The sequence below is a fragment of the Myotis daubentonii genome, chromosome 5 (assembly GCF_963259705.1).
Source record: "Myotis daubentonii chromosome 5, mMyoDau2.1, whole genome shotgun sequence".
NCBI classification, from domain to species: Eukaryota; Metazoa; Chordata; class Mammalia; order Chiroptera; family Vespertilionidae; genus Myotis; species Myotis daubentonii.
This window is the reverse complement of record NC_081844.1, coordinates 18,253,302-18,273,658: the sequence shown is the minus strand read 5'-3', so window position 1 is coordinate 18,273,658 and position 20,357 is coordinate 18,253,302. Positions and strand designations below refer to the sequence as shown.

Below are 20,357 nucleotides of genomic sequence, written 5' to 3'. Positions count from 1 at the left end.
CCTTGGTTAGGAAGCAAAAGGAAGACCTATAGCTTCAAATAAGATGAAAAGCAGAGTGCACTCTTGATGGATGAGTGCATTCCAAGTGCAATGTTACTATATGAAATGAAAAAAAGAGCTTTAAATATCAGTCTCTTATTTGAAGAAATTATCTTAGAGTGTTTAGATTCTAGAGATTGGTGTGTGTGTGTGTGTGACCACCTTGTTACATATAATTGAACTGCGTCCAACACGGCCAGGGGTGAACCTGAGGAGGGGCAGTGAAAGATTAAAGAAGACAGCTGGCCCCGTTTGAAGTTTCCCTGCCTAGAGGGCATTGGATTATCAGTGACATCAGTCTTGGAGTGGCATTCATTTGCCCAATGCTTTCCTCTCCTGCATCTTGGATATAGTCCAGGCTGCTTGTTTCCACTCCCCGTAGCCTTTTGACTTCCAATTCTAGCATTACAGTCTTTAGCGAAATGTCCTGGTTTACCTTTAAGCATTGCTATTAGGACTTCTATTTTTTGCTTTACTGGTACAGTCCTTAGACACAACTTAAATTTAAGAATTTGACTATGCTTCTTCGAGCATTGTTTTAGAGATCCCTTTCCTGAGATCCTGAATTTCCCACGTTTTACACCCAGCTACTACTAAACTTCGCTCCTTACCTTACTTTTTGCTTTGTGTGCGCGCTTTACTGGAGCGTCCTTTCACCTTGCAATTGTAGTTTCCCGTACCCAGGCCTCAGGGCCCCTGGTGGGCGCCACATGAACTGCGTCCAGCATGGCCAGCGGTGAAGGATTAAAGAAGACAGACAAGAGAATACAGCTGGGGCTATATGGATCTCTTGTGCCTGGATGAGGACACAGAGAGACACAGCCTGCAAGCCGAAGCTCTATTTTATAGTCAGAGCACACAAAGCAAAACAAGGGAAGTGGTCAACATGTTTACAACGTTCTTGCGAGTTTCACCTTATTTTGGCAGCACTTGCTGCACCTCCCACAGCCCATTAGCTACCTAGGAAGGAACTAGGGAGGGCTATAAGGTCAAGCTTAATTATGCTCGGAAGGCTCTGCCCTCCAAGCTGGGACTTGTTTGTGGCCCTGCCACAGGTCAGTCTGAGGCTTAACCCTATAACCGCTCCCTACAATAATGAACACTTAGTAAGAAGTAACCACAATATTGTTTTAGGAATTTTGAAAAATAACTATGAAAATTATTATGAAAAATAAAAAGGAAAATATTGGCCAGTCCTCAGACAAATCGATGATAATTTTGGTTTGAATGTTTGTCTTTCCGTGTACAATATCATTCTTATTTTTGGCCTCACTTTTGCAATGTTATTTAAAATGACAGATTTTCAGCTTTTGAGTTGTGAAAAGAATAAATGTGAATTAAGAAATTAGAAGTATTTCTAAATCTGTTATGTATCTCCTGAAAGTTTTAAATAGTGAAATCTGAAATCTATAAGTTATTACCTTCTTGAAGTGAATAGGCAGATTATTTTTCCCTTGATAAGAAATTACTATTTTAGCAACAAAATAGTAATAATAGTTATATTTTTATATTTAAAAATATATTTTCCCCTAATATAACTTCCCTCTGTGTTTGCTTTGTAAATCAGTCTGATTTTATCTGCCACAGTGTTTACTTCAAGTGTTCACTGTGACGTGATATGTACTGTTTACAAATACCCTGTGAAGATTTATCAACATTTAGATTTATTGTCCAGAGAGAAATAGGCTAAAGTTCTCTTTCTTTCCTTACTCATTTTGGGATTAATTATGAAGAACCAAAGTGGATTCTCTCCCAAACCAGCTTTGCAGTAGTTTTTTAAGCTTTGACTTTATGGAAGATTAAAGGCATAAGTGGGAAAATAAATATTTGGGGAAAGAGTTAACAATGGCTCAGGTATTTATGAACAACCCACTAAATTACTTTTAAAAATATCTTGAACTGATGTGTCCTGCCACAGGGGTGGAACCCATTCCACACCAAAGCTTCCTCGAGTCGCCAACTTTTCTTTTTGCTAATATTTAAAAAACCATGCTGTTGAAAAGGAAACAATCTTCCCGCAAACAAGCTTTATTGTATACTATTATGGGTCAGAGATATATGATATGTGTGGAACTAGACAACGAGAGAGCCACGAACTAATGTTCTCTAAGAGAATGAACTTTGAACTGGAACCCAGAGACCTGCGTTCTGGTCCCCATTCTCTCTCCCACTATTATAAGCAGCATGACCTTGGCCAATCTATATTTTGAGAGAAGATTGAATTAACTAAGGAATTTCTAATAGTAGTGACACACACACACACACACACACACACACACACACACACACACTCCCTGACTGAAGGAGAGGATGGAAGATATAGGAGAGATCCATATTGTTTAATTCACAGTTACTTGAAGACTGTCTCTGTCAACTTGGATCACCACTAGAGAATCAGTCATTCTCTTGCCAACCGCATTCATTTTTTAAAAAACTTTAGAAACACAAATAGTATTGGTGCTGGCTGCTTGTGAACCTTAAACATACTGACCATTTCATCAAATAAAAAAACACAGTCCTCCAATGAGCTTCATATCCAATTTTTTCTTTTCACATATTATAGGAGAAAGAGATTTTACAGACATTGAAAGTAAATTTGCTCTAAGGACCCCTGAAGACACAGCTGAGGACACTTGCCACATCATTCCCGGAGTGACAGAGTCTGTGGCTAACTGCCACTTCAACCACAGCAGCAAAACCTTCGTGGTGATCCATGGCTGGACGGTAAGAGAGGCTCTGCAGGAAGGAGGGGCTTGGGGTGGCCTTGTGTCCTGCCCATCCTGCCCTAGTTGTTGGGAACCCAGTGATGGGTCTCCACGCCCCATACCTCTACTTGCTTCCCGATGGCGTTGCTTTAAACCTGGAGAGATGCTATCTCCTAAAGGCAGTTCTGGGCCAGGCTGGGGATTATGGACTCTAAAGTGACAGGTTCCTGAGTACTTCCCCCAGACAGTGCTGACCTGCATTTTCCCTTGGTACCTAGTTGGTGCCCTGGAACCAGCCTTCCTATGATGTGGAAAATGAGGCTTTGCTCAACTACAGAGCAGAATGTAGGTTATCGTTTTTGGGAGTCGGTGGAAACCTGGCATGATCCTGATTTGTCCAACGCATCCCCAAAGGTTCTTTCCTAAGGAAGACAGCCTGTGAGAGTGAGGAGAGGGCTGGAGTGGAGTGAGGGGGTGTTTGTTCCAGTCCTGGTTTTGCTGTTCTCCAGCTCTGTGATGTGAATCAAGCCACTTCTCATCTCTGGGCCTCAGATTATAAATCCGTAAAACAAAGAGGCTGGACTAGTCATCCTTCCACTTCCAACATTCTCCAATTATAAACTTTAGGGAGCTTTTCTAGAGATGAAAGTAGGCTAGCAGGGAACTGTCATACAAGATTACTATTATATTTACTTTCAAAAGTATGAATAAACTAGTTCTCTCTAAATAGGCCAGATAGCCACTCTATGTGGTGCAGTTCTTACTTAAGTACTTGAGTTGGTTTTTTAATATTTTAAATCCCTAGTGAGCTGAGTTCATTGTTTATTACTTAAAAAGGACTTAAATAAAGTGGATGGTTAAAGAGAGAGCATCTTTCCATTATGTCAGAGCTGGCAAATATGGTAATAGGTACTAAATTATAATGATTGACATACTTCTAGTCCCAACTGTTATCGACAGTAAAGGACAATTGCTAAAAGTTAGGAATTTTTTAAAAACATGTATTTTTCTCATGTTAAGATGACACAACTAACCCAGCATCAGTGGATGGTGCCAGTTTCTATCACTGGTCCTACTGTCCACGACATTTTGAGAGCGTGGGCTCAGGGGCTTGGCCGCTGGCCGGGGTCTGAGTTTCACTGCGCAGAGCTGGCTGGTCTGCACAATCCAGCCACGCTGGGTTTGACCTCGGCTTACCTCAGTGAACTCCCTGGCTGGTTCAGGTGGGCTCCCTGATGCAGGTGGCCAGGAGGGCTTCGGTTCAGTTGTGTGTCTGATAATAAAAAAATTTAAAAAATTGGTACTGGTGTAAGGAACCTCAGAAGAAGAACCTAGAAAAACCTTTCCAGACTGCAGAAGGTGGGTTCTCACTTGGATTTCCCACCCCTTTAGGTTAGTGACAGTATTTATGTTGAATTAAAAAAGGAAGGACTAGGTTAGTTAATAGGCAGTTAAGACAAGTACCAGTCACAGTAGGAGTAAGTTGGGTTCCTTGCTCTTTGACAGGCTGCCTCATTTGGAAACATCAATAGCAGAGAAAAACTTATAATAGGGCCCTTGTTCAAACAAGATTTCCCTACCTTGCCTGAAGTAGACGGCTCAGCGACCAAGGGCTGAGGACTGAGGGCAGCGCGGAGGTTCTGCGGCTTTGTCATGAGGAACCCAGAGGAATGCTTAGCGTGCTGTGTGCGCAGGGCACAGCTCAGAAGGCGGTTTAGGTACAGCTGTGCTGGAGTTTTGCCACCTGCTTGGGTTTCACAGACCCGTGCTTTAAGCACAGGGTTCTCACTGTGATCTAGGAGGTCCTTACCCCTGGCTGAAAGGAGGAGTGGTTAACATTGTTTTCTGAAGAAACGACATCCTCCTCTCTTGAGAGACAGCTGCACAGGGTGGCCCCTAATCCCCAATAGAGGAAAAAGGGGGCAGGACCGGTTTCTCAGAGTTTTGGGCAAAGTGGGTGTTCTGGCTGGTTCCCTCGAACACCCAGGCTGCACCAGGACTTGAAGCACAGGCTCTGAGACATGTTCAAAGGAGATTTAATGAAGTTTCTAATGGGCGAACGTCACTTTTGTACTTTTTCTTCTTTGTTTTCTCTTCATGCTTAAAATAGCCATCGAGTTGGGGTTTATCCCTGCAAGCAGATTGGGAACCAGAATGGTCCCCAGGAGAGCCTGATGAGTGGAGGGTAACCTGGAGATCACCTGAGTCTGACGCCCTTGTTCTGTGGGTGGCCCAGTGAACAGTGCCCACATTGTTCATAGCTGTGGTTAGTGAGTGGCAGGGCTGGGGTTGGAGCCAAGATCTCATTCTCCGGCCTGCTTTTTAGCACCACAGAGCACAGCAATGGGGTAAAAAATGGTGCAGCTTGTTAGTGTCAGGAGTGAGGCAAGCGACCACGTTTAGAGAGCTTAGTCTAGAAAATCGACGAGACAAAATGGAAGTGTAAATCTGAAAGAACCCTCGCTGTAAATCAAAATTCCAAATGAAGTCTCTTGGTTTGGAAATTTTTTTCTATTAGAATCAATAGAAAATTAGAAGGTTAAAGGTGTTACAGGTCTGCCCCGAAAAGCTGCCTTGCCCATAGATTTCAGAATCTCCTTTGTTGAGGACATGGGGGCTAACCGTGAAGATCTGATCTGCTCTCAGATCTTTTAAGGGTGGGTAGATTTGGGGATTTAAATCAGGTTGTTGCTGTGTACAAGTTTATGGCAGGATGGTGTGCAGTTTTCTAACCTGCAGTTTTTAAGTGTTTCAAAGTGTGCATCTTTCCACAGGTGTCCAACATCTTCTTTCTGAAAACATAAATTAAAAATTTACATAAATATAGTTAATTTGAGGACCCCGTAATTCTTTTGACTTGGAATTTTGAGGCCCTTATTAACAAGAAGTAAAGAATTACAGATTGGTCACAACAGGACCAATCTAATAAGTAGGGAAATGTGACCATTAAACCTCATTGATTTCTATGCTAATAAGGAAGAATTTGAGAGACTTGTGAAAATGTGTGAGCTGAAGTTGATCATTTTTTTCTGTATTAAGAAAGAGATCGCTAAGCAAACTTGCCTTCTATTAGGAGACATTAGCATGCTTAAAACTATTTTTTTCATTAGCAAATCAAATGTGTATGTGACTCTTTATAAGAAAAAAAGTGCCCCTTTATCCACCAAAATAATTCTGTTCAGAAACATTTATTAGCCTGATTGATAGTATTAAAACTGATTTTTCAAATATAGTTTGTAATGCTGCAGAATTTAAACTTGTTCAGATTGACTTTTCTTTTAATACTTTAAATTATTGATATTTTACTGAATTCATAAAATGTGCTTTTCTTTTCTTTATTTTTTAAAATATATTTTATTGATTTTTTTTTACAGAGAGGAAGGGAGAGGGATAGAAAGTTAGAAACATCGATGAGAGAGAAACACCGATCAGCTGCCTCCTGCACACCCTCTACTGGGGATGTGCCTGCAACCAAGGTACATGCCCTTGACTGGAATTGAACCTGGGACCCTTCAGTCTGCAGGCCGACGCTCTATCCACTGAGCCAAACCAGTCAGGGCATCTTTTTTTAAATTTATTTATTTATATATTTTATTTTTTTATTATTAGTTAAGGTATTACAAATGTGTCCTCATCCAGGGCATCTTTTTTTTATAAATATATTTTTTATTGACTTCAGAGAGGAAGGGAGAGGGAGAGAGAGATAGAAACATCAATGATGAGAGAGAATCATTGATGGGCTGCCTCCTGCACGCCCCACACTGGGGATGAAGCTCGCAACCCAGGCATGTGCCCTTGACTGGAATCGAACCCAGGACCCTTCACTCCACAGGCTGACCACTGAGCCAAACCAGCTAGGGCCATGAAACGTGCTTTTAAAATTGAAGGCCTGCTGAGCCGCAGTCTGCCACCCCTGAGCATTTGTGTGGTTTGATTCTTCTGTCTGAACCTATGGGCTTCCTTGTGGGTTTGTTTTTCCCACTTAATGTAGCTGTAATCGGCTGACCTCTGTGACAGGTTGTAGGTGGGTGTTCTAAGAAGCTTGTATCATCCTCTTCAGGTGACGGGAATGTATGAGAGCTGGGTGCCCAAACTCGTGGCTGCCCTGTACAAGAGGGAGCCGGACTCCAACGTCATCGTGGTGGACTGGCTGTGGCGGGCCCAGCAGCACTACCCAGTGTCTGCGGGCTACACCAAGCTGGTGGGGAAGGATGTGGCCACGTTTATCAACTGGATGGCGGTAAGACTCGGGGAAGAAGCCGTGTGCCCAACACAGATCTCTTGGCTAGAGCTGGACAAATGGCTGGTCTTTGTTCCTTTTCACTCAGTTATAGATATTTTCTGGGGCAATTCAAATCTCAGCACTAGATGGGCATTGGCATTATTTATTTATTTTTTAAAATATATTTTATTGATTTTTTACAGAGAGGAAGGGTTAGAAACATCGATGAGAGAGAAACATCAATCAGCTGCCTCCTGCACACACCTTACTGGGTATATGCCTGCAACCAAGGTACATGCCCTTGACCGGAATCAAACCTGGGACCCTTGAGTCTACAGGCTGATGCTCTATCCACTGAGCCAAACCAGTTAGGGCTATTTTTTTTTTAAATCCAAAAGCAGCATTATGATTAGAATGATAAAACTATAAAGCCAAGACATAGTCCTGCCCTGCTCTGCCCTTTGATATTTTCATAGTGAATAGATTTGCTGAGACCAAGAACTAAGTGGGTAGAACAGAGAAAAGCTTATAACTTCTGGGCCTAGGGAAGGTGTCATGTTCGGGCCCTTCCTTCCCTATCAGTTGGCTGACATATGACATTTTATTCTGGCTTTGGCCTGTTGGGATGCTGATCTACTTGATGAAAACATTAATAGGACTTATTCCTTAGCATGGATTAGGGGTCCAGACTTTTGTTGAGGGTTAGGGGAGTGATGGAAGTGAGCTAGGAAGAACGTGGCAGGGACAATCTGTAGGATGTGAGGTGATCAGGGCCAGGAGTTCAACTTAGCTTCCAGTTTTAGCCGCACAACTCTGTGAGGCCATCCTCTAAAAACTACCTTGGAAAGTTTCTTGGGATTGAAAGAACAGGGCCAAATTACTTAACTCAGCTGCTTAGAGGTTAACAATAAACTGTGTTTATTGGACTGACCATTGGAAAGTTGACATTGACTCTTTTGCTAACCAGGAGAGTGAACTTGGGCAAATCTGATGGCCCTCAGACTTCTCATCTGTTGAATGAGGAGGCTGGACCATATATGTCTGTGGTTCTTTCCTCTTTAATATTTTCTGATTTTTAGTCATTGCTTGTCTGACCTTAAAGAATAAAGTGATGCAGGATATTTAGAGTAGGGAATATTGGGTTATAGTTAAATTTGTGTATTTGTGTATTTATATGTATACATATGTGTATCATTCAGATATACGTATCTATATATAAGTCTAAACATGCATATACATGCATACATATATTTTCAGATATATGGGAATTTCCATACATTTTAATTTCAGATGTATTGGAAAACTTTCTAATTCAAATATGTTGTTAAGGAAAGAGAAAAACTCAACACTAGAGTATATGTCTTTCTTATCTGTAACACAAAATTAAAATAAGTAGAATTAGTTTTCAGTATTGCCTATATTTTGAAATCAATATTTATATTCATTTTTCTTTTAGCTTTGATCTTTTGCAAAGAACTGTAAGAACCCATTTTTCTTTCTCTTTTCCAAAGGAGGAATTTAACTACCCTCTGGATAATGTTCATCTCTTGGGATACAGCCTGGGGGCCCACGCTGCTGGTGTTGCAGGAAGTCTGACCAATAAGAAGGTCAACAGAATTACGGGTAAGAAAGCAGTGCCTTTCATCTTATAACAAAAGAGTTGAGATGCCTGTGTTTTTCTGGGTATCCCCAGCCATTATCTCACTGGAGCGCTCCTTTTTTCTGGTGAGATAGAATATAGGCCCTTGCTCTCATGGGCAGACCATCCACTGGCAGAAGGGAAATAGAGGAGAGTTAGGCACAGAGAGCCCACGGGGTCCCTCCTCCCTTTGCCCTGGGCTTTGGGAGTGTGTTGCCTATACACCACCTCTCATAAAAGTACTGGGAAAATGAAGGAAATCAAGTTATCCTGAGTGAAAATTACTAATTCATACTCACAAATATAAGAGAGCAGTAAAGCTTAACATTGCCCAGAAATTTCATTTTTGAAGGAGCTAAGTCTACTTTTCTGATTCTCAGTAATTGAAAGATCCTAATAAGAATCTACGGGAATCAACCAAAGGGCTTGTACGCGTGCGTATTAGCGTAACCAATGGCATGGACACTGGGGCGGTGGGCGCTTCTCCTGGGGGGTGGGAGTGGCCGGGGAGGGGTCAATGGAGGAAACAGGAGACATATGTAATACTTTAAACAGTAATAATAAAAAAAGAATTCATGGGGCTGCCAATTATATTCAAATGGTGAGCAATAGAATGCTAGGGTGGTACTGATGGAGACTAAAAACAATAGGGATTTTTAAATCTTGAGGCCTTTTCACCCCCCTCCCCCATCAAGGCCTAGATCCAGCCGGACCTAACTTTGAATACGCAGAAGCTCCAAGTCGCCTTTCTCCCGATGATGCGGATTTTGTAGACGTCTTACACACATTCACCAGAGGGTCACCTGGACGAAGTATTGGAATCCAGAAACCAGTAGGGCATGTTGACATTTACCCGAATGGAGGCACGTTTCAACCAGGCTGTAACATTGGGGAAGCTATCCGTGTGATTGCAGAGAGAGGCCTTGGAGGTAAATACGATTTAGAAGTTAATTTCGCATAAGTTGTGTTCTTAACTCTTACCAACCCAGTGTTCTACCATCCCCCAAAGTATGTCATTTTAATATACACTTTAGCCGAGTTATGTTCCTGATGAAGTGCGGACTACACAGAGTAATGCATTTGCAGGGACAAAAGACAAGCGAGGTGAGGTTTAGACAAGGAAGCTCCACTGCCTTTGATAATAGCAGCATAACATGTTGTCTGCCACACGTTATCATACTTTGAATGTAGTTGCAGAACCAGCAGAGTTATTTTGAATTTTATGGAAAGTAAGGGACATGTTAATTAGTCCACATTTCTTTTGTCAGGTTTTAAAGAGATGAAGAGATCAGAAACAAATCACCGTTCTCTAACAACAGATATTCCAAAATTCTAAGAAGAAAATATAATATTGGCTTAATGCTTAGTTTAATAATTGTGTTAGCTTGTGTTAAATTTATTATTTGTCTTAAGGGAACTTTGTATACTTTGTGGACAATGGGATATACCTGTAGAGAATATGTTCAAGGCTTTTGTGCACATTATAAAACTTACAGCATAATGTTACTATTTTCAATAATTATGAAAGTTTATGGTAATAGGTACTCTTATGATATCAGTGATTATTTCTAGAATTCATTTAATGTAAAAATCATTAGTAGTGACAAAACCCTTGAATGTTACATAGCATCTATGACAAAATACTATTTATTTAATAATTATGCCTTTATGATGAGATTTCTAGAAGTATGTTTCTAGAAGCATTTGGGATTATTATATTCTTTACATAGAAGAGAAGGATATGATAAACTGGCTGAAATAAACTTGTACTTTGGATATCTCTTATAGTGTCTTAGATGTACAAATATAAGAGGACAGTAAAGCCTAAAGCTTCCTATAAATTTGCAACTTTGACATTATTGGAGGTAGGTGAGAAGCTGCCACCAAGAATAGCTCCTTAAATAGGATATATAATCAAAAAGTCATAGGACTAGATCCTGAGGCCATTTTATTCTTTAAAAAAAATCCTCACCTAAGGATATATATATATTTTTTTTTTTAGAGAGAGAGGAAGGGAGAGAGAAAGAGAGAGAGGTGAGAGAAACATTGATCGGTTGCCTTCTGTATGCACCCTGACTGGGGATGGAACCGGCAGCCTAGGTATGTGCCCTGGCCACAATTGAACCCGAAGCCTTTGGGGGTACCGGACGATGCTCCAACCAACTGAGCTACCCAGCCAGGGCCTGAGGTCATTTTATTCTTAACACTGCACCTGAACATTCTAGATGAGGCACTCACTGAGGACTTCTACAGAGCTGAAATGTCCTTTGCTTCCCTTTTTCGCCAGATGTGGACCAGCTGGTGAAGTGTTCCCACGAACGCTCCATTCATCTCTTCATTGACTCTCTGCTGAATGAGGAAAACCCCAGTAAGGCCTACCGGTGCAATTCAAAGGAAGCCTTTGAGAAAGGGCTCTGCCTGAGCTGCAGAAAGAACCGTTGCAACAACGTGGGCTATGAGATCAACAAGGTCAGAGCCAAGAGAAGCAGCAAAATGTACCTGAAGACTCGTTCTCAGATGCCTTACAAAGGTAAGCTCGAGACCGCTGTAAACAGGAAAATCAATTGGATCCCATTTTTTTGTCATGCTCATGCTCATTGCATCACACGTACTGATGCTGTTCATTGCAACAGAGATGATAAAATGATATTACTACACAATGAGCCCAACTTGTGTTTGTTGGTAGAGAGGGAGTTGCATGGATCCACTTTTCTGAAGCTCTGAATTCCCGCTGCCAGGAAGGTCCGGTGCACAACCTGCCTGCCCTGTGCAGCAGCCCTGCTGGCCTCCCTCCTCTGTAATCATGACCGTTAGCATGGGCCAGCCCATTAGTACAAGACTCAGAGCTAATTTGAAACCATCCATCCAGAGTCAGCAAACTATGGCCCATGGGCCACATCCAGTCACCACCTGCTTTTGTACATAAAGTTTCCTTTTTTTGTTTTCTTTTCTTATAAAACCTTGCGTCGAGGGCTGACTTTCAATAGATCACAGTGAGGGAGCTGCTCTGTTATGTATAAAACCCAGACCCAGAGGCAGGTCGTCTAGGAATGGTTTAGCACCAGGTTTCCCATGAATGTGTGTTGCGTGAAGGGCGAGGGTGTACATAAAGTTTTATTAGAACCAAGTCACACGCATTTGTTTCTATATTGACTAAGGCTGCTTCCTGCCACCATAGTGGAGTTGAGTAGTTGGGACAGAGACTGTATGGCCTACAGAGCCTAAAATATTTATCACCTGGCCCTTTACAGAAAAAGTTGGCCAGCTCCTAAAGTTTGCTTTAAGTGAAGGCAGAAATCACCTGTACTTTAAAATATAACTATTCCTGGGAGGGGAGAATATACCAAACCTCCTAAGGCATTTGCATTTCATTATGAATTTGTTCACAGCTGAACTTAGAGCAAGACCTACAGGAACTGAGGAGAGAGGAGAAGGGATAGTCAGGTACCTGGCCAGAAGGACTAACATCAGAAATGCTGGCTTCGGTGGTGTCAGTGGAAGTCCAAGGGAAGGAATGCTATTAAAGAAAATAGATGTGACAGAGGCCTCTGTTTGTGAGGTGGTTTGTGACAAGCTGCAGAGGTGCATTGGTGGCCCGGAGGTTTGGAGCACCTGTAATTCAAGGAAGCCTTTTAAGTCATGCGCGAACCCTTCGTTTCCCTGGCTCTTCAGAATGAGGAAGCGTGTGTGAGGTGTAGAGGAGACCAGGCATTCTGCGTGGTGCCACTCAGTGCTCCACCAGTGTCTCTGGGGCACCCTGGCAGCCCCGACTTTTCCTGCTCCAGTCTGTGGTGATGCCTGCAAGGGCTCCATTTATGGTGATGCCTGCAAGGGCTCCATTTATGGTGATGCCTGCAAGGGCTCCATTTAACATCAAATTCTGTTTCTTTTCACCCTGTAGTAGCTTAGTCTGCTGCCTCTCCTATCCCTTATCGTCTCCTCCATTCCATCTTCTCAGGGTTTTTCGTAGAGATGAGTAGAGCAGGGAGGAGATGTTCAAGTTCAGAGGCTGTCTCTAACCTAGGACGCTTTAGGGACTGATAGTCTTTATGGCCTCACTGGTGGGTGATTCAACGAAACAAGTCTTATTGTGAGACTGCTATATACCTACTGTGCTAGATGATGGGGGAACAGAGGGTGAATATGATCCTCTGACCTGGAAGAGCTTAAACACAGGGTAGGGAGGTCAGCCATACCCACGAAGCATGAAGAAACATAGTCACATATGGTGACACAGTAACAAATGCCAAATATGCCTGGTATAGAAACTTAGGGACATCTGGCCAAGAAAGAGGTGGAATCCATGGAGAAAGCATCATGGGTAATTTGGCGACTTGATTTAATTTCTCAAGTACCCCATCAAAGATGACTACTTTCTAGGACTGCTTGGCAATTCAGATATACCTGGATTTTCCCTCTCCACCGCAACCCCACTTTTCTGAAAGAGAGTAGAATTCAAGGTTTGACTTTTCTAGTCACGAACACCATACAGACATGAAGAAATCTTTTTAAGCCACACTGATAGCATGTGTGAGCACTTCCTACTTGATCACTAGTGAAATCCCGTCTGTGGCTCTGAATTGCCTGCTTTTGGGGGGCTGTGATGTTTCCATAAAGACTGATCAGCACTTGTTTCTCTTTTCTCCCTATAGTCTTCCATTACCAAGTAAAGATACATTTTTCTGGAACTGAGAGTGACACACAGACCAACCAGGCCTTCGAAATCTCTCTGTATGGCACTGTGGCCGAGAGTGAGAACATCCCCTTCACCCTGTGAGTAGCCGCACGCATGGCCTCCAGCATGTGGGTTTGCCATGGCCCTGCTACTTGCCAGAGCCATTGGTCTGAGGAACAGAAGAGGAGTAAGACACCTAGAAAAAGAAATATTAAAGAGAATTTTAAAAAAATCTATATGGCAAAAGATGGTCATTACAGGGGTGCATATAATAGCATAGATTAGAAACAAAGTAAGTGCCCAACACTGAGGCCATGGTTAAGTGAATTGTGATTTAACGAATCAACAAAATCAATCTAGCCTCTAAAAATTATAATTAGATAAAACTAGATAAAATGTGGCAAAAGTAGAAGGTAAAATATGTAGCGAACAAAGAAAGAATAGAGAATTTTATGTACATTGTGATTGTTATAAAATCAACACATGTTCACATATCAATACAAATTGGAAGAGAATATATAACAATGAAAATAATGACTCTGAATAATTGGCTAATGGATTTTTTCTTTTAAAACTGTGTCAAATGGTTCATATTATGTTGGAACTGATGAAAGGGATGGAGATATCTTTTGAAATACACTAAATGCCATTGACATTCATCTTGAATATTTTCTTGGACATTTTTTGCATTTTTAAAATACCTTCCCCCCCAAACAATAAAGCTATTTACATCTTGGGAGGAAGAAAAGGGAAAAAAACCACTTGTTTCCCAGAACTAACCAAATATGTTGATTTTTATGTCCAGGCCTGAAATTTCCACAAATAAGACGTACTCTTTCCTCATTTACACGGAGGTGGACATCGGAGAACTGCTGATGCTGAAGCTCAAATGGAATAGCGACTCCTACTTCAGCTGGTCCGACTGGTGGAGCAGCCCTGGCTTTGCCATTGAGAAGATCAGAGTGAAAGCAGGAGAGACTCAAAAGAAGTAACTACCTTTATTTTCCTCCACTCCCTTTAGACTCACTCTAATGCCATTATCTAGAGGTAGTGTTTCTGGAGTCTTCAACACTCAGATGAAACTTTACTGAGCTTTGTCTTTAAAACGATACCAGCTAGTAAGTGAAACAAGTCAGATAGGGAACAATGAATGCCATATGATTTCACTTATATGTGGAATCTAAAAAACAAAGTAAACAACAAAACAGAAACAGACTCATGGATACAGAGAACAAACTGATGGTTGATAGATGGGAGGGGGTTGGGGGGCTAGGTGAAAAAGGGGACAGGATTGCGAAGTACCAATTGGCAGTTACCAAATAGTCATGGGGAAGTAAAGTAGAGCATAGGGAGTATAGTAGATAATATTGTAATAACTGTGTATGGTGCCAGATGGGCACTAGACTTCTCAGGGGGAATCATTTCGTAAATTGCATAAATGTCTATCCACTATGCTGTACACCTGAAACTAATACAATATTGAATGTCAGCTATAATTGAAAAAAACAACAACAACCAACTATATCAGCTAGATAATTACATCTATAATTTTGGGGGGAGTGTTCCTCAATGATCATACCAGGGAAGTAACAGTACTTCTGAATTTCATGAAAAGACAACATAAGCCCACATTGGTCACAGTCATGTGTGAGAGCTGAGGTGAGAAGTCGGGACTCTCCGTTTCTCATTTCTCACTGCTTCTTGCAAGCACAGAGCCGTCACGGAGAGAACCTCGGAGATGTTCCTTTGACGTTCAAAGATTAGAACCAGCCTCTTCAATAAGGATGAGATGCCAAGATAATCTCACCCTGACTCCCCAGTCCCACCCTACACATATCGATACAAGGAATGGCGTAGAGAGCCCCGGGGGGTTGAAAACTTTTATAAGAAATGTACAGGGGTGTTGCAATCTACAGTGCGAATATAACATTGTTAGTAAAAATGTGACTTTAAAACTTAGGATTGATAAGTTATTTCTCTTTGGCCATTTCCTTTTATAACTAATAATAATAATAATAAATAATAATAATAATAATAATAATAGAGGAGGGCGTGGCTGGAGGAGCAGTGTATTCCGTTCTGTCGCAGGGCCAGTTGGAAGCTGGTTTGCGAATTCCCGAAGGCAGACACTCAGAGGCGGTGAAACTGATCTCGTATCACCCCTTGGCGAAAGCCTTGTGGTTTTAAGGCTGCTCCAGGGTGTCGTATGCCAGCTGCACTGATGAGCTGACTTCAGTGCTGAACAGTGGGTTAGGTCAACGAACCCTCTGATTCAGCTGTCTTGTTGACCAGAATGGCCCGTATGTAAACAGTTAATTATTGGAAATATAAAAGAATTAATCAGGCCTGTCACGTGGGATGTAAACAGCCCTGATTTCTGAACGGTCTTTTTCATTGTTCCATACGGCACGTTCACATCCCTTTTCCCCCCACAGGGTGATCTTCTGTTCCAGGGAGAAAGTGTCTCGTCTGCAGAAAGGAAAGTCAGCTGTGGTGTTTGTGAAATGCCACGACAAGTCTCTGAATAAAAAGTCTAACTGGTGAGCATCATGGGCTAACGCTCTCCGGGGACCCGCACGTGGAACACAGGCCTGCACTGATTCTTGTGCTCAGGACCGTCCGGCGGTCTTCTTTAGCCCTTCCGTACACACATCAGACTGGTCCATCTGTTTTTTTATCTGTCTCTTTAAAAACATTTTTTTTTAAAAAAATTGATTTCAGAGAGGTAGGGAGAGAGAAGTAGCAACATCAATGATGAGAGAGAAACATCGGTCGGCTGGCTGCCTCCTGCACACTCCACACTGGGGATTGAGCCCGCAACCCAGTATATGTCCTGGGAGTCGAACCGTGACCTTCTGGTTCATAGGTCGGTGCTCAACCACTGAGCCACACTGGCTGGGCTTTTCTGTCTCTTCCTGTTCTTTCTGCCAGCTGTGACCTTCACCCCGGCACACTTTTTGAGATTTTATTTTACTTCTTGAACAGCCACAAAATCTTCACTTGTGCTTTTCCCTGTGTTGTGTCCCTGCTGCCTTTATGACCCCGTGTGCAGAGCATACAGCACACGTTAGTGGTCATGTGGCTGTGGATGCAGCCCCTCCCAGGAGAGCGAAATATAAGCTGCAGCGAAATATAGTCCTTCAATGATGCTTTAAGTGCCAGCCGGCTCAGGGACAGAGAGCCAAAGGGGCAGCCACCAAGCATCCATCTCAAAACTCGAAAGATGGGGAGTTAATGGAGTGGGAGCGTAGGAGACCCGTCTCCTCTCCCCCCTCAGAACAGCTCCCTGGCTCTTTCCTACCTGACCTTGGAGGCTAATCCACGTGGCAGCTGTCAGCTGAATCTTTCCAGAGCGTCAGTACTAAGTGGAGACTAAGCATGTGACCTTCCCCATCCCTTCCTGCATTCCTGCACTGTGCCACTTCCACTCCTCCACGCATTCCCCTGCCAGGCGCCAAGTGCTAATGAGAGAGAGGCAGGGAGAAAGCTTAGATCATGCCCTGCAAGCCAGTGACATAAGAAGCAACGGGAGAGGCTGGCCACAATGTTATCTGGAAAGAGAAAAAACAATTGCTTTTGGGTTATCTTCTCCCAGTTACATTTCTAGACAAAAGTACAGAATAAGAATTGCCTAAGCAGAAAAAACATATTAAAGACCTACATGGAATATCTGTATTATTTTTAATTTCTATTTTTAATGTAATGCATCCATGGATAATTGTGGATTATAGGTAGATTAGGAAAAAGAGGCAAAAAGAACATCACCGTGACTCTATCACCCAGGGACAACCCCGATTAACATTTTAATAGACAGGCAGATCTCGCTTTATTGCGCTTCCCAGATAATGCGTTTTTAACAAATTGGAGGTTTGTGGCAACCCTGCACCAAGCAAGTCTATCGATTCTATTTTCCAACAGGCTCAGATGATGGTTAGCATTTTTTAGCAATAAAGCATTTTTAAATAAGGCATGTGCATTGTTTTTAGATGTAATGCTATTGCACACTGAATAGACTAAGCCAGCATGTCAAACTTGCGGCCAGTGGGCCCTGTGGCCCGCCAGCGGGTTTGACATGCTTGTTAAATTTTCTATGCACTGGGAAACCAAAAACCTCGTGTGACTCCCTTTAATGTGACACTCACTTTATTGCAGAGGTCTGGAACCAAACCCGCAATGTCTCTGAGATATGCCTGCTATATTTTCAGGCTTTCTCTATGCACATATAGTACTTCTATATTTTAAATTGTTTTACAAAAATGGAATGATGGCATATATACTTTGATTGGCAAGGTGGAGTCATCTGGATTACAAACATTAATGTAAGACACTCAAGATAAATTTGAAACGGAGAATAGTTACTGGCATAGAGACTGTTCTAATAACAGGTTCGTTGCTTTGTTTTTCCTCATCACAAATTTGAGGCAATTTCACATTTGCTTTAACTCTCAGGAAGGGACTCCTATGTGAAGTTTAATACATGAATTTATGTCACATATAAACACACACAAACATACATGTACACATACATTCTCCCCCAAATATTCACAACTTTAAATCTATATGTCAATGTAAAAACAAATAAACCCCAAATTAGGAAATAGCTCCATCTGTTTATAAGGTATTTCTGGTCATATTATTTATAAGTTATAAGAATTTACCTGAGAAAGTCTCATGATCTAGTCCTTATCCGATTATAGGGTTACTGAGACAACAAATGGTTAGGCAGCATTTTTTAATGCATCTGCACTTGTGTAGGAGGTAATTATGAACCAGACTAGCAACCTTTTGCAGTTTCCTTCTGTGATTAAGTTAATCAAGCAGACAAAGTTTCTCTTTCTGATATAACTCTTTAGAAGTCTCATATCACAAGAAAAAAACAAAACACCCACACAATCCAGGCATTTCTTGAAACCACTGGGTTCAGTGTTCTGAGGATGACAGTCTGTTGGAACACGGCGAAGGAGATGACATAGTGCCTTCCCTCTCTAGGAAATGCAACCTTGCCCTGACCCATTTTCCACATCTTCCCTGGTTTATTCTCACTTTCGTTTTGACTTTCCAGTTGAAATCTGAAGGTGGTGGGGGAGGGGAGAGGGTTGTAAAACACGAAGCAGGTAACAAATCACCTTTCTCTTCCTCTCTCTCTTTTTTTCTCTCTCAGAATCTGCAGAAGGAAGAACAGCACATGAGTTCTGTGAAGAATGAATAACTTTTACAAGAGACGCCCAGAGCGTTGGGTGGTTAAAAGTGAAATTTCCTGAGTATTAATCCCAGCTATCCTTGTTAGTTACCTTAAGAGACAGTCTCAAATACTAAAAAGTGGCTAACTTAATTTGAGGAGTACAGTGGCCAAATAGCACATCTTGCAAAGTTAAAAACCAAAACAAAAACACAGCTGATATGAATAGCACTGCATTTTACCCTTTGAGAAAGAAATAAGAATTTTTTGGGCTTGTGGTAAAATAATAAAGCTTCTTTATGTAGTGACTTTAGTCATAGCCTACAAATAATTAGAACCTCATATTTTAGCTGGAATTCTGCATTTTCGGGAGCCATACATTCTCAAAGTTTACTCCAAGCCTGAGTAGAAAATAATTTTTTATGGCCTGAGTGGGACTTATTCCTTACCGGTCACACACCTGCCTTTTTTGGAATGGCTGCCCTCTTGCCATTGGATGCAGCCCAGGAGTTAACCAGGAACCAGTGACCGGAGGGAGGAGTGGAGAATGGAGTTGACTGAACCTTTAACACTTCCTGTGGTTGGTTGCATCATAACTGTTACAAATTAAAGGAGATATAAAATTTAGAACAATTAAGTCTTAAAAGGCTTTACAGTTTATTGCTTAATCTCTCCCCTCCTTTTCTTGCTTTGTCTCAAAGTTATATTTTAACAGTGTTCCCTGGGTAGGTGTTAAAATGAGCCTGTTGCACTTAGCTGACACATAATTTTCACTATGGAGAAAGAAAATGATCCTATAATTTTAGCATCAGATTTCCCAACTATATTCATCGAGGTGAAGTTGTTTAGTATCCAATGGTTTCTATTCGGCTTTAGGCTTATTTCAGCCCTGCTTCAGCCATACTTTGAGTCGGACTCTTTCTTCCCTGGTTTTGACAAGAACATGCGTTCCAAGTCAAATTCTGAAGCACTCAAACATCTACACATTTTAGACCAGGACCACTTTTACCAGGTAGAGAGACGGAAAAGTCACGGGGACATATTCATAAACAGTGCTTAAAACCATCATGCATGATGAAAAGAATCCTCAATGGCCACAGCCACATGAAATGTCATGAGAATTGTTTTTAACAACTAGTCAGGAGTGAGTGAGCAATTATTTATAAAATAGATCTCCTGCGTTCAGAATGCTTTTCTATCTATTAATATAAATGAAGTCAAATATCTCAGAGGCTACTGCTGGGAATCCAAACTGTGAACACGTGCGGGCACCTGAACACATGCATACTCACGTATGAAGCACTGCGTATGTTACTTATGCAGTGCGGCTTGGAAGGTGAATGATCAAAAGATGTATTGGGATTTGTTGGCTTAGAAATTGTTCCGGAGTTCCATAACGTCTGCCATTCATCTGAGAAATATGGTTGTACAGAGTAGGACGAATGTTGTGATTGGTATCAGCCAGTTTGGCATGAATTCGCTCTAAAAATAAATGTTGTGTGATTTGTGGTTGGCATCCCCCTTTATTGTAATTCATTAATTTTCTGGATTTGAGTGCATAAACTTAAGAACATCTGAATCAAATCAGTGCATGGCCCTGGGAACTCTGGCTTCTGTGGACTTCACTATATATTATATATTAACAATGCTTTGGCGTTAAGTGTTATTTATTAGCTGTAAATATATGTGTGTATGTGTAAAAGGGTTGTACATATGGGAAAGGTCGTCATGGCTATCTGCGTTTATAGGTGTGCGGTGCTAACTTTGTACATGTCTTTATCAGTGACAGTCTCACTGAGCCAACTGACTCTGATGAAGAAATACAATAAAATGGGCTTTAAGAAAAACAAATTTACTTAACCATGTGAAGTTTTAATAAAATTGACATTTTATTACAA

At 41.6% G+C, this 20,357-nt stretch overlaps 1 protein-coding gene and 1 long non-coding RNA gene across 3 annotated transcripts in view; one reads left to right on the top strand and one right to left on the bottom strand.

Annotated features, from left to right (window-relative positions):
- Positions 1–1,435, bottom strand: part of LOC132234756 (uncharacterized) — a 15,732-nt gene extending 14,297 nt beyond the window's left edge. The window contains exon 1 of one of the 2 annotated variants that reach the window (XR_009452928.1): positions 651–1,435. This is a non-coding gene — a long non-coding RNA (uncharacterized LOC132234756). The remainder of the gene's footprint in view (positions 1–650) is intronic. The other variant, XR_009452927.1, reaches the window with a different exon arrangement.
- The window catches only part of LPL (lipoprotein lipase), a 24,725-nt gene extending 4,368 nt beyond the window's left edge, over positions 1–20,357 (top strand). Inside the window, exons 2-10 of the mRNA XM_059696058.1 lie at positions 2,603–2,763; positions 6,805–6,984; positions 8,478–8,589; positions 9,301–9,534; positions 10,893–11,135; positions 13,258–13,378; positions 14,086–14,268; positions 15,716–15,820; positions 18,442–20,357. Coding sequence (XP_059552041.1) covers positions 2,603–2,763; positions 6,805–6,984; positions 8,478–8,589; positions 9,301–9,534; positions 10,893–11,135; positions 13,258–13,378; positions 14,086–14,268; positions 15,716–15,820; position 18,442 — 1,340 coding nt within the window. The 3' untranslated portion in view covers positions 18,443–20,357. The remainder of the gene's footprint in view (positions 1–2,602; positions 2,764–6,804; positions 6,985–8,477; positions 8,590–9,300; positions 9,535–10,892; positions 11,136–13,257; positions 13,379–14,085; positions 14,269–15,715; positions 15,821–18,441) is intronic.